Source organism: Falco cherrug, chromosome 6, assembly GCF_023634085.1.
Source record: "Falco cherrug isolate bFalChe1 chromosome 6, bFalChe1.pri, whole genome shotgun sequence".
NCBI classification, from domain to species: Eukaryota; Metazoa; Chordata; class Aves; order Falconiformes; family Falconidae; genus Falco; species Falco cherrug.
This window is the reverse complement of record NC_073702.1, coordinates 67876901-67891077: the sequence shown is the minus strand read 5'-3', so window position 1 is coordinate 67891077 and position 14177 is coordinate 67876901. Positions and strand designations below refer to the sequence as shown.

At 42.7% G+C, this 14177-nt stretch overlaps 1 protein-coding gene across 3 annotated transcripts in view; it reads right to left on the bottom strand.

The window, feature by feature from the left end:
• The window catches only part of BVES (blood vessel epicardial substance), a 57282-nt gene that overhangs the window by 19648 nt on the left and 23457 nt on the right, over positions 1-14177 (bottom strand). For all 3 annotated transcript variants that reach the window (XM_055714702.1, XM_055714704.1, XM_055714703.1), the window contains exons 2-4: positions 10949-10978; positions 5562-5795; positions 3149-3273 (exon numbers count right to left, since the gene is read on the bottom strand). In XM_055714702.1, the coding sequence (XP_055570677.1) occupies positions 3149-3273; positions 5562-5784 (348 nt within the window). In that variant the 5' untranslated portion in view covers positions 5785-5795; positions 10949-10978. The remainder of the gene's footprint in view (positions 1-3148; positions 3274-5561; positions 5796-10948; positions 10979-14177) is intronic.

The window sequence follows — 14177 nt, the reverse complement described above, 5'->3', positions numbered from 1 at the left end:
TACACCAGTTAAAATAGTGTATTTTACCATGTAACGTTCAAAAATACTGTAATTTCTTAAACTTAATGGAAAGGAAATTACTGAAATTATTTTAAGTCTCAATATACAAAGAAACACCACTACGTGGCTAGTCTATCAGAAGTAACTCTTGGCTAAGCTGTAAGTCGTAAAGGTCATGTAGCTCTGCAGATGGTAACTTTTCGGTGAATCTGTGCTCCATACTGGAAGAACATCGCTGTAGGTAGAACTCTTCCTTTAACACATGTACTCAAGTAGATGTACTCAATCTATCAACTTGTTGTAGACAGATACAATTTAACCTTTAGCCTCTTTTTATATACTGTGGTTGCCTACCAGAGTTTGCTCTGCCGTTGTTTTTAGCCATACTGTAGATTTCAGCCTTTCTACCACCTCTTTTTCATTAAATTATTCTTCCTTTGATAGCTTGCTCTAGCTCTACTTAAGTTGAAAGCCTTACCTTGCACAGCATTTTAGAAGACACCCGAAGTCTGTTTTCCCTATTATTTCCTCTAACATTCTCTGCCTAGAATTCTAGTTTACTCTATATAAAAACAGCTGTGGTTTTGCACCGCATGTGTATAGTGCAGTCTATGGCAGTGCCAAGTGCCTCAGTTCTGCTGTGCTTACATAGCCAGCATGGAAGGGCTACAGAAATAGAGGAAGGAGTGGAGGACCTGCCTTTAACTTTGCTCTCCAATACAGGTAATTTTCCACCAACTTTGGCAACTGACAGTCTGAGTCAAGTTTCATGTCCTTACACAATTCCTTCTTTTTAAACCCACCTATAGAGTACTTAATCTACTTCTACCACTTACCCTAACCCCTATAAACCTGCTAACAAATTTACTAGAGAATTTAGTGAAAATAAGCGGCACTTATTTTCATCACAGGATGAAGTCTATACCGTGATGCATAAAAAAACCCCAGCCCGTGCTAACATAGCTTTTAGTACGCAACTGTGATCATAGAATAAAATGTTTTTCTTCATTTAGGATTGATTTACACATTGTAAGGTGTTTTTTTTCTTTTACTCAAGCACAACACAGTGTGTTCTCCTCCCCAAGATGCTCCTTTACTGTCCGATAACCTTTTATTCAGATTTTTGATAGGAGTACAAACCCAATTGTAAGGACACATGCCACAACTCACTTTTAAAAATACAGGTAAATTTTAAGGCTTGGTTTTCTAGGGAAGAAAGTTTGTATCAGCTGTGCACTCCTGCCTTTAGCAATAACTTCTGACTTTGTTAGCCAGTTCCTGCCCCACCTGATAAAGGACTAGAGGCCTCAAGATGATATTAAAAGGCTCAGTTGGTGGGTTGGTTGAGGGGAAGCAGAACATGCTAACTCTGGCTTCACTGCGGGAAAAGAACGCAACATGAGCTCATTCCATACTAAAAACCAGAGCACCTGTGCAGGATATCTAAACTGCAGACACAAACATGTAGAGTCTGGCTTCACTGGCTCTACATTATCATTATCACAGCTGTTACTACTCTATGTGGTGCACTGGTCATCACAGCTATGGCTGACTAGCAGAAACATGGTGCAGTCTCACCACACTGCTAGGTCTTGATGATGACTAAATGGACCGAATAGGCTAGAATAACAGCATTAGCAACACAAACCAAAGAGGAACGTATCCTTTCACCAGGAAGATTAATCTCCAAGATTAATTTAAATGACTAGAAATACTTACTACACATCTATAAGTGTCTACTAGTAGATCAGTCTAGCTAGTTTTAAGCTATCACCTAGGCAAGACAGAAGTCAAGCTTTATGCTGCCTTGCCAGGAAAGGAGAAGGTTGCCAATTTCCTAGCTGCCTTCTTGCACAGGCTGCATTGATTTGGTGAAGAACTTATTTCCAGCTATTATACACTTCCAGAATGTGTCTGATTTTGAGCAAAGGCAAAGTTATTCTGCTGATAATGTAACCCCATATATATTCCTTTAGCCTTCACATTACAAATCTGCCTTAGATTTCAGAGACTACAGAATATTAACATTTTGAACACTTAGCACTTCATTAATATTTGATTGGCACATAAGAGCAACTGTTACATTAAAGAGTATCTGGTTTTCATGTGCATATACCAACAGAAGGTTGGGCTGCTAATCATTTTGTAGAAACAGAATACACTTCTGGATGAGTTCTAACAAAATAAGTGGATTTTCTAGTGGATATACAGTTAGCTGAAGGCAGGGCAAAGAATCCTCTATTTTTGGTATACATTTCAAATATATTCTTCGAGTACATTTGACAAAAGTAATCCCAATGCATCCTTCTGAAGGCTGCTGGAGTTGCAAAATTCCCAGACATGACCCTCAAAACTCAATGAATGCACTAAATGGGATAGAAGGAAGCATCATCTCACTTAATACTTTCCCACACCTTACCCAATTGTGCTGCTTATCTCAGATGTTAAAAAAGGGTAGTAGTATCTCACCTTTCATTTGCATTTAAGAGGAATGTGGCAGTACAAAACATGTGGGCTAAAGCACTTGCCAGCAAGGAGTGTGAAGGTCATTTATAAACAGACATCAACATTTGTTCTAAGGTTGAAATAACAGGCTATAAGGGTACTTGTCACTCATCTGCCTCCTTTCCCACCACAGAGGATATTCGACTTAAGTGAGCTAGGAAAGTTTGATACTCCCCAAACTCCCAAAGATTACTGTCCTGGAATGCTCAGTTTTAAGTACCATAATAGGATTTTATTTCAGGAGATCTGTATGCATGTACTCTCGTGGGTAGGAGGGTAGAGAATATGACAAAAACCCCGCCACACCAACCCCAAACTACCATTTCTGCTCTCTCTGCAAAGAAACAGTGTAACCCCTTCCTTACCACCAAAACTAAACCCAATAGCCAAAAGCAGCCAATAGTAACTTCTGAAGTCAAATCATTTTTCAAGAATATGGATTTCAGGGAAATAATCATGTACTGCATCAGACCATACTTATAGTCTGGATCTTTCCTGAAGCAGCTAACTGACTTTGTCCAAAGAACTCCTGTCTTAATTCAAGAACTACTGTGCAATTCATTGGTTTGCCCAGCAAATATGGGCAAAACTTCTTTTCTTTCATCTTACTAGACTGCACGTGCAATTTAGCCATTATACATACCGGTCTTCTTTTATACACTAGGTATATGAAATGTAAGAGGTTGACAACCAAAAATACAGAATTCCAGATCATTATGTCCAAGGCACAACGATAGAGTGTAGCCCAGATGATGAACAATGCACATCCTGTAAAACGAGAAAAAGGAAGTTAAATTTCACTGAACAATAAACACATTTGTAAAAAGCCATCAAGATTGTGTCCACTGGGTGCAATTACACTGAAAAGCAACATATTCTACAAGCTTTACTACAGTTAGGCTCTGTGGATCAACGCATGCAGTTATAGCGGAGCTAATCACTACAATGCTACCAACAGGCACTGAGGGCAGGCTGGCAGCAGACTGCAGTCCTAGTGCACGCGACTGCAATACTGGAGCAACAATAATTCAGATCAGGACTGGAGAGAGCAGAAAGGTGCAGCCCACGATGGTCTGTTACTAAAATGAAGTAGAAATGGGATGGGGGAAAACAGTATCTTAAGTAAAAAAAAAAGAAAAAAGAAAAAAATAAGCAGCTCACAAAGCTTTGTTGCTAGTATTGCATTAATTAGACAAGTAAGAGCTTAGAAATGAATGCTTGTTGTTCGTATCAGTAGCATTCATACCTACCTAATGGGCAGTACTTGCACAAAAACCTCCTAAAGTCATATGTAGGTATTTCTGAGTATTTAAACTAATTATCATTGCTGCATTTTGACAAGGTCACAGCAGGAACCTGAATTCTCTTGTATGACAAAGAGGAAATTTCAAATGCTTATTCTTTTTTTTTTTTTAGCTGCTTTACTTTGAGTAGTGACATTTGCTTTAGATCATACAGCACACCTTCTCTTTAAGGATTCTATTCTAGCTTACAAAGACAATACTTATCAAATGATTATGCAACTGTGAGCCTCTCCCAGGTAACTGTGAGCTGTAGAGGTCACAGATCTGTTTTCCCTTAAGTTTTGTGCAAAGACAATAAGGGACAAGGTACCAAATTAGCGTCCCTTCCCCTTTCTCCTTGAAGATGATGATTCATGAAATTAGTATTACCTATTCTGTCTGGGTTGTTAATTGGCCAGGCACCATTTACACACAGATCAGAAAGATCAAAATAAGGTGACTCTTGATCAGCTGGTTAATTAGATTATAAGGGAAAGGAGGGTATGAGGTCTGGAAATATTAAAAAGCAGCAATATCGTGGAGCAGCACAGAGGTGGGGCAAGGCCATCAAAGCAAAGGGGACAGATCCCTAGAAACTAGGCTTTATTACTTATGCTGCCCACAGATTAAGTCTGCTTCCAGCTGCCACCTCAAGCTTGCAAAACTCTGATTCCATATCTGATCAAAATACAAGACCTACAGATCAAAGGGGCAGGCTCAGCAAGTGCAGAGTTCCTTTTGCTTTTAAAAGGAGAGATACACAAGACTGAAAAAAAAAAAAATCTTGCATTGCTCAGACCCTTGGTCAGTGCAGTTTGTTTTAATAAGTTATCCTATAATAGCTATAAAAAAAAAGAGGGAAGATCATTGTAAGCTCAACCATAGAAGTCCTATCATAAAATAAGCATTCTCACTTTAAAATACTTAAACATGCTCTGTGTTGTGATACAGTAGAGTTTATCTTCCTTACACTGCAATGAGCTGCTACTCCTCCTCTTTTGATCACAAAGACCTTGTCCCACACAAGTACAGCGGCTTTAAAACAGCTGTGGGACTGCAAAAGCATTACAAATCAAACCACACTTGCACAGTCTCAAGCATGCCAAATTTAGTTTTTCCTCTGAAGTCAAATTTTGGTGTTGCAAGATGCCTACAGTGGTGGAAGAAACATAACTGTCTTCAGAACACTGAATGCCCTCCATACCGAAAGCCTGTGCTTCTAAATAGGCAATGAAAATAATGCTGGTGACCCTCTAGTGCCATGTGTTTGAAGCCACATTTAAAGAACAGGTGGGCCGACATTAATCTCAGGGAAAACCCTCACCTACTGCAGACACACTAAGCCAGTGCACCAGCCAATACATAGTCCCAGTACTTACTTGAAACCTAAAATTAAGGTCTTAAGGATCCATAGACTTAACTGTGATTTGCAATTTAATTAATTTTAAGCAGCCAGTCACATCTAAAGTATCTAAAGTAAGTGGGGTCCACTTGTATTCAAGCTGGCATGTTCACAGAGCTGAAATCATAAGTTACGTTTCTGGGAAATTAAGAGCCTAGGCACATATAACCTTTTCAAAAAAAAAAAAAAAGAAAAAATATGTCAGGGTCAGAACAGACCCCCATCTATACCAAGAACACCTTGAGCAGAGTACAACAATCATGAATATGGGCTCTAATTTCACCACAAGCTGAAGAGACCAGCTCCGTAATGGCCATGAACTGCTTTTTCTGTCAAAGGAAGGCTGCAAATCTCTCCTACAATTCTCCTACCTATGGTAAGCAGACCTCGCAGAAGGATCATATGAAGATTCAGAGTAGTTGGAATAACCAGTCCAACTGCAAAACAAATATTTGCCACGTGGAAAACAAGATGATGAATCTCCTTCCAGTTTTCACATGCAGTCTCATTGAAAGGCACAAGAGTTGCATTTTTTAAGTCTGGAATAAAATCTAGTGGAGTAACAGTGAGTGGGCTCATTACTGTAGTATTCATCTTGGAGACTCCTGCAATGAGAAGAAAAAAAAGAAAATAATCACTGAGCATTAAACTGAAATATATTAGACATACAAATGGATTTTAGACTACTGCCTCTCTTCCCAGGATATATTTTTTGTTATCATTCACAGAACAAATCTACAAATGCTTTAAAAGGGTAAGCTAGATCTATAGTTCAGTAAAGCTTTACTATCTCTTTCACCTAAGTGCTAGGTTTTAAGAACGGTACATTTTGAAGTTTGGACTGTAGGCACATGAACAATGCTGTCTGAAGACTAGCTACTATGACTGTCATTGCTCAGTAAAACATTCCATTTTTTGTATTGTTCCTAGTACACAAATTTAAAAAAAATATCCCATTTTGGTCTACCATTTATCGAATAGGTCCACAATCTTACGTAAAGTGAATACATAAGAGAATTTAACAACCTAGATGAGAAAGAAAAAAGAAAATAAGTTTATACACCATAAAGGAGATGTACTACATAAAGCTGTTCGTCTAAATAAGGAATGGAAGGTCTTAAAGGAGGAACATGTGCTGTTTGGTTAATTAAAAAAGCCAACAAGCCACACGAAAACTGAAAACAGAGAAAGCTTCAAATTTTGGCTTTCTTGCGGGATCATTTGGAAGTGTCCTAAGCCACATATCATCTTGCACACATTGACCAGAGTAGGCAAAAAACCCCAAAACACTTCTGAGAACAGTAAATAAAAACTACCATTTCTCCTGCTAGCTGATCAGATGCTACCAAATCAGAAAGGGAGATGCCCAGGCTGGTAAGTTACAGAGGCTGCTAGTCTTTCAAGGAAATCATTTGGTCTACCTAGTATGAGCAAGCTTGCAAGACCTTTGGTTGTCTGTGGAACTCCTGGAGAAAAGGAGACAATTAAAAAAGCTGATTTCTAATCTAAAAATACATAGGGTTTTGTTGTTGCTGTGGTAATAGCAAGTCTAGCATATTTTCCTTTCACACCAATTGAGAATATATCTGTGGGAAATATCTTTCCAATACAAAGTAAAAAATTCCTATTAAAAACAAACTAAAAAGAAAAACTGGAAGATTTCAAGACAATCCCAGCCAGAGGAACACAACTTTTCCTAGATGGGCTGTCAAAACCACAGGAAAACCCTGCTTCCAGTAAGACACCTATGGTCCCCCACTGCCACAGCAGGGAGCTCAGCTTCAGTCTAGTTAAATGAAATAGGTGCATGTATCACTGAGCAAACAGGCTCCGTAACACGCAACACCACAGGATTTGCATTCAAGTACATTCTGCAGAGACAGTGCACGTCCCTGCTGCGTGTGCTTCCTAACTGTCATGTAATTCATCTGCTCAGCAGACAATTCTGAGTCACAGTTAATACACTCAGTATTTCCTGCGGACTGGAATACACTCAGCATCTTTCTGTTACTTGAGAATGCTTCTTGGGCTGTGAAGTAATTTTGAGCTGTTTTATCCATTCTTTTCACTACCTTTCTCCTAATAAACCTGTGTACAAGATATAAGCAAGGTGGACAGGTTCTGAAATCGATCAATCTTTTAAACACCTTTTTAAAGGAGGAAGAAATCAGGAAGAAAACCTCAACCCTCTGATAGATCCTCTCTGATGCCCAGAGCCCGTCACAGCTAAGGTACACTACAGAACACGCAGAGGCATCTTGCATGATCAAACACTAACACTGACATAGCGCTATCCATATCTGGATAGAAGTTATTATCCAAGAAAAAAAATGTAATTCTTACCAAAATACGTAATTCACTTATTTCATTAAAAGCTCACTTTCCTCTCTTTGCTCCTACAGTTATTCACAAAGGTAATTAAAGTATGCTTTGTTGGCATAAACAAGTTCAACATTAAATTGTTACCAATAATCATTGTGCCCAAATTCACGGCCCAGGTATCATACAGGCATTATCCAAACATGGTCTTATGTCAGCTCTTTTGAATGAATTTAGCAACAGAGCCAAAAGAGCAGCTTTGCTGTCTGGACAAAGCTGCTCGCACACAGAGCCAAAGCGCGAGCCCGTACGAAGCTGCAGGACTGGCATTTTAATGTGTTCATAAACAGAAGGTAATTGCTAGCTGGGTAACAGTTTGTGTTAGTCTTACACACATCTCATCGTTGTGCTCCTGTTTTCAAACAATATAAACTTGTTACACTGGACCAGCAGTACCTCTAGATCTTTTGCAAACAGTTATCAGCAGAGTCTCTTATCTACATTCGGTCTTTCACTGTCCAGCCATCTGCCAATAAAAGCACCGCTTAACATGCCAACAGAACTCACAGACAGATACAGAACCAGCTCTAAGTCCACCAACTCACCTCAAGATCAAAACAGGCTGCAAGAAGTAACTTCAGCTGCAACTGATTACAAATCAAGAAAGCTTTCCAGATGCTTGATTTTTTAATAGCAAAATTTAGTACTGCATCAAGAAGAGAGGCTACCTTACTCTTTAAATCTTGGCTGTAAAGCACCACACATTTGAAAATGGGGAAACCCAACAAGGCAAATTAACTCCAACATGTGACAATCTCATTCTTTTACATCCCTGCCAAAACACCACTCCCCTCCTCAGCCATAGGTACTGATGCCACAAACTGTCATAATGGGAAGATGTTTCTGCAAGTGTTGACCAAGTCATTTAAAGCCATCAAGTGTCCACAGCTGTAACAACAGGATGGTCAATGCTTTTGAAAGTCTGGGCAACCTACTTGGCTGCCTAAATTAGAACCCACGAACCAGAAACTAGCCACCTCCATTTCTTGTGGTTTTTGTTTGGTTTTTTGTTGGGTTTTTTTTTTTTTTTGGGGGGGGGGGCTGGTTTGTTTGGTTTTTTTTTTTTTAATTTTTATAAGCTTTGCCTTTAATACCTTGAAGTCCTTACATGAACACATTTGAACTTACTACTCACAAACATTACAGCATTACTAACGTACCACAAAACAGCAGAAAGCTGAAGACCTTCTGTCATGATAGTATTTTAAAGCTGGGAGAAATAGATTGATGCTATCTGCAAAATGACTCAAGGACAGATTGTGGCTCTGAAGGAAAGCTGCCCATGAATTTCAACTAGGGAGCCTGCTTGAGAATCAACAATAAAGGCAGGCAGGGTTACAAGGTGTAACCTACAATGTTTGTCCACAGGTAACACCAGAAAGACAAATTCAAAATAACATCTCTGTAATTTTAGATCAATTCTTTAGTCCTAACGCCTACTGTTGTCAAATAACACTGAAGAATTAGAAAAAAAAAGGTGCTGTTCAACACAGGAACAAGCGATTTTCATTTCCTACCCTCTGCTACCTCAGAGATCCAAAAATTAGTTTTCTCACTACAGAATCAGACCTTTAAAAATTTTAATTTAGGGTTATGTCGACTAAGGATCAACATAGCACATTTTGAAGTCTTAAGCTTAAGTCTTCAATACATGAAGACATATCAATATCAGGAGACAAAAATACAACCAACACAGTCAAATCATTTTGGAATAATTGGGAAAGTATCAACTTAAATGGAAGCTTTATGGAGCATAAGACAAATAATTAAAAGAGTATGTTTTAATATCTAGTATTTTTTCCATCATACAGACTGATATTTACCAAACTAAGTGTTTGAAAACTCAAGCCAACTTGTTGTCCAAACAAGGCGGGGGGGGGGAATCCAAACAACAAATGTAAAAAAAAAAAAAAAAAAAAAAAGAAAAAAAGCCCCACCACTCAGTGACACGTTTAACAAATCCATCAGCAATTAGTACGGTTAACATAAACAAAGCCTATTAAATTTCTTTGTGCATGAATCTGACCTGGCTTTAGGACTGAAAATACAAATTCCTAGAACGTAAATACAGTGAACTTCAACATTTTTCTATGCTCAGGACATCTTTACACAACAGACCAAACTTCTGAAAGCTATTCCCAAAAGACTTAGTCCGTACATGTTCTTAAAACTAATAGCTGTTTTCTGGATACCTACACAATGCTCACAGAAGACAGACATAGCAGAAAAATCTAAAGCAGCTGGCTCTAGCAGGAGAACAGGCCAGCGAAGCCGGGAGGGGACAGGGCACTGTGTCCCACTCGAGTCACTGCCCACTTCACGGGGACCACTGACATCCCACAGCTTTACTGTTCAACATTATTCAAGTGAGCTTCGCAAAGTTCTGCTTGAGTATGTTTGTATAACTTTATAGTCACTGCAACTTCACAGTCCATCATTTGTAGACAGAATGTGAGTCTACAGAAGAGAAAAAAAATAAAAATCAAGCTCAACGAATTTGTTGGGTTTTTTATAATACCTGCAGAACTAACTACTTTTCTATGGTCTTGTAGCACAAAAGCTGCGTAGGGAATTTAGATAGTCAATAATTTCTTTGCTTTTGTGAGTTGAAGACAAACAGTGCTAGTGTAATCGAGTTAATTACAGCTTAAGTTACCGATTTCCTTTTTACAGTGAAGTAGGAGTGAACGCGAAAGCGGTGTAAGAAAAGATGCAGCTCACCATGCTCTTTGGGGCAGGTTAACTTCCACTAAACGCGCCGCTAACCGCGGACACTTGTCAGCCTCACTCCGCGCTTCATTCTACGGAACGCTTACCACCATTCCCGTTCCGCACGCCTAACGCACGCGCCCACCCGCCAGGGCCCCCGCACGGCCCCGGCCCGGGCGCGCCCCCCCCCCCCGCCCCGGGCACACTCCGCGCAGCGCCGGGGGGCGCAGCCCTCCCAAGCGCCACCTCAGCCCGCAGCCTGCGAACACCAGACCCGCCGCCTATACAAAACAGTAACAATAAAAAAAATTTAAAAAATGAAGCAAACCACCTGCCCCTTTGCCCTCGGCAGGGCCGTTTCCAAGGCTGCGCCTCTCCGCGGGAAGGTCGCCAGCAGAGACCCCGCTCCCCGGGCGCCCGTCGGGGCCGTGACCGGGGCGAGCAGCACCGCGCCCGGCAGCTGCGTCCGCCCGCCCGGGGCCGGCGGGGCCGGGAGCGCGGGGCCCCCGGCGGCCACAGGGGCGCAGGCACCCGCCGCCGCTGGCGCCCGCAGCCGACCGGGGCACCCGCCGCCGCCGCCCAGGTAAAGCGCCGCTGCGGCCGCCCTGCCCGCCGCGCTCCCCGCCGCAGGGCCGTCCCCGCAGCCCCCGGCGGCAGGAGCGCCCCTTACCTGCCCCGCGCCCTCGGAAAAGTTTCCCGGACGGGACGGGTACGGGCTCGCGCTGCCGCTCCTCGCCGCTCCCGGCACCGCCGGCACCACGTCCCGCCACGGCCACCGCGCCGCCGCTGTGACTAAAATAGGCAGAAGCCGGCGGGAGGCTGCGGGCGGCGCCAGCGCCGGGGCCGGCACCGAGCGGCCGCAGCGCGCAGGCGCCTCCCGCCGGCCCCGGGGGGCTGCGGGCTGCCGGGGGCCCGGGGGGCCGCGGGGCGAGGCGCGGCCGCCAGGGGGCGGGGCGGCGCGAGGTGCGGCGCGGGGCCACGGGAGCGCGCCCCGCTGGGTGCGCGCCCCGCCGGGTGCGCGCAGCAGCTGCTGTGTCGCGGGGCAGGTGGGAGCCCCTGAGCGCCGAGCAGCGCCCGGCCGGGCACCGAAGGCCGCGGGGTGAGTGGCCCCGCAGCGCCGCCCCCATCCGCCCCGGGGTGCGGGCCGAGCGCGGGCAGCGCGCCTCGCCTCGCCCGTGGGTGGTTAAAATTAGAAGAGCTGAACGTGCCCCTAAACGGGTGGCAAGCAGTGTTTCCCCTATATGGTGAGTCAAGGAGCCAAGATAGCCTTTATAAGACCGCGCTTCTCGACTTGGCACCTGCTGTGGTTGCTTTGTCATGAGCATAATGTTTAAGAAATGTCACCAAGTTTGCTCGTGTGGCAGTTTGACAGCTCCCAGAAATGATGTGCTTCCAAAGTGGGCCACCTGCGTGTTGGTGGATTACTCTGCTGATGTCCTGTCCAGCCCTCTGCTGCACCACCAGGCTTGCAGGACAGGCAAAGGAGCCACCAAGCCTGCCGTCATCTCCAGGATGTTGATGTGCAGCATCCAGTGGTGAAGGGCATTCCAGATACAGTCTGTGGGCATCCCAACCCATCCCCAAACCTGCCAGTGATAAATGAGGACTGCAAAGGCAGAAAATCTCATTCAATACCTTCTGATGAGCTAACTACAAAGTGATTTGGGGCTTTTTTTCAGCAGCTGAGAGCATATGGAAAGCATTATTACTTAAGTTTTTGGAAAGAATACAGAATACTGCATTGTTTTTGAAGTAACAGTTTATACACGTACGCATCAACATGTGTCCTAGGAGGCTCCAGCTTTATTAATGGTTGTTCTTGGCTTTACCTCTTGGAGAAGAGATCTGGATTGTTCCAGTGATGTGTGCCATGTGAACAGGTTTTTTATGAATCCTGCTGCCTCGTGTAAGACCTGATTTTCCAAAATACATCAGGAATTTATTACAAAGGATTTGATTTGGGACTGTTGTTTCCTCTGACCAGCCAGTCATTCTTATGGGTGTGTTTGCTCTTTCTGAGATACGCAGGGTAAGTGAGATGGAAAAAGGGTGGGAAGAGCGAGTCAGGATAGCATGGCCATGGGAATGGTCAGGAGAGATACAGCATCTAGCATGTGTTTGAGATTGATAGTATTCAGCCATGCTTGCTGGAGCAAAGCCAAGTAGCTTCCAAAAGCAGCATACAAAGTGGCTGGTCACAGAGCTCCTATCCAAATCTAGACTGTCGTGTAAACATTTTCTAGCATGTTACTGAATGTTATGCATTGGAGAAGAATGCTTAGTTGTACTAGTTGTATCTTTTATAAAGTCCTTGTACTTCTCTCATTACCCTGCAGGTCTTCTCTGCTTTTGTGGGGAGCCTTGGTGGTAAACAGTATCTGCTTAGCCCAGTGCAGAAAATCCTAGGTAAGAAAGCTTGGTGTGAACTAATAGTATTTGCAGCCATGTGAAGGTGTAGAACTTTGCCCTGATTGCAGTTACTTTCTTGGAACCTTTATATTTCAGTATATTCATGATTAAATGTCATTCCCCCTGTGCAGCGGGGCGGTAAGAACCAAGCTGCGTGGGTAACGTAGGAGGTGGTATCTAGTACAGCTGTCAGCGGAAAGAGAAATGAGGGAGGATCTGAGCTGCCTGGCCCTCCAGGAGGACCATAAGTAGATGAAGAGTGTAGACATGGCTCTGATGGACTCTAGCCTTATGCTGTGGGGTGCACCCACGTCTAGAAGAAAAGCCTTCCTTTATCTAATACGATGAGTAGCATCAATTTTATATAGATAATAGCACATAGTCCTATGCAGATATTAATGGCTGTAATTTTACATAACCTTTAGTTATATAGGTAATCTTAGATAACATAGCATTTTCTATAGTTGTATAGATGACTAAAATGTTATCTAAGTAGAAGAACGTATTAAGTAGACTTTATTGTCTTAAGCCAAGGTCTCATGTACTGTAGGAGAATGGGCTGGTTTAATAAAATCAGCTTCATGTTCTACTCTTAAACCGCTGTAAAGACTTGAAGAATGGGTTTAAATAAAGTACAAGTTCATTGAAGTCTGATAATATAAATTAATTTGACAGGCAAGAAATAAAAACTTTGCATTTTCATTGATGAGGAGTTAGCTTCAAATAGATCAGTTTTCAGAGATTTGTGTTGAACTGATGCATTTTGTTAGCAGAGACAGGTCTAATGGTGTTACAGCTGTTCATCGATGCAGACTTTCTCTCAGTCATGTTTCTTCTGCTATTAAATTCTTGATAGCTTCAGTACTTTCTCCAATTATTTAGCTATTTCCTGCAGTAATAGTCCACAGTAAAAAATGTCACGTGGATGTTGCAAATTGCGCGGTCGTGTTCCTTATCTCCAGCGTCCTGCTTTGTGATCTTTGACAGTATACCCTAACCTCTTGGTGCCTGGCTGTTCTTCTGTATTGCCGGGGAAATAAGAGCTGCTGATGGTGCAGGGAGATGTTGCTGAGCAGAGAGGTCAGGCAGGAGTTCAGAAGCATAGCTGAGACTAGAGCCTCCCTCTCCTGCTTCTCAGTTCAGCCTAGCCGGGCATCAGAAGACTTTATTAAGCAAATGATAAAGTAACTTTTTGTAAAATTGCAAGCGCTCTGCCTTTTCCAAATGACAGCCCGATCATGCAGCCTTTTTTAGGCAAAGTTTTCACTAAAGAGAACAAATGTTTTGTATTTGGGATCCCAGATGTGCCAAGCTGACTGGGCTATTTTCAGACAATGGTGAGATCTATGAAATGTTTCCATTTATAGTTTCAGGAAGCGTACTCAGCATCTACAGCTTAGAAGATGCCTACTCTAAACTTATCTTTTAAACTCCCCCTACAGACAATGCAAGAGGGCTCTTTTAGAAAGTAATTAATCCTGTGTATGACA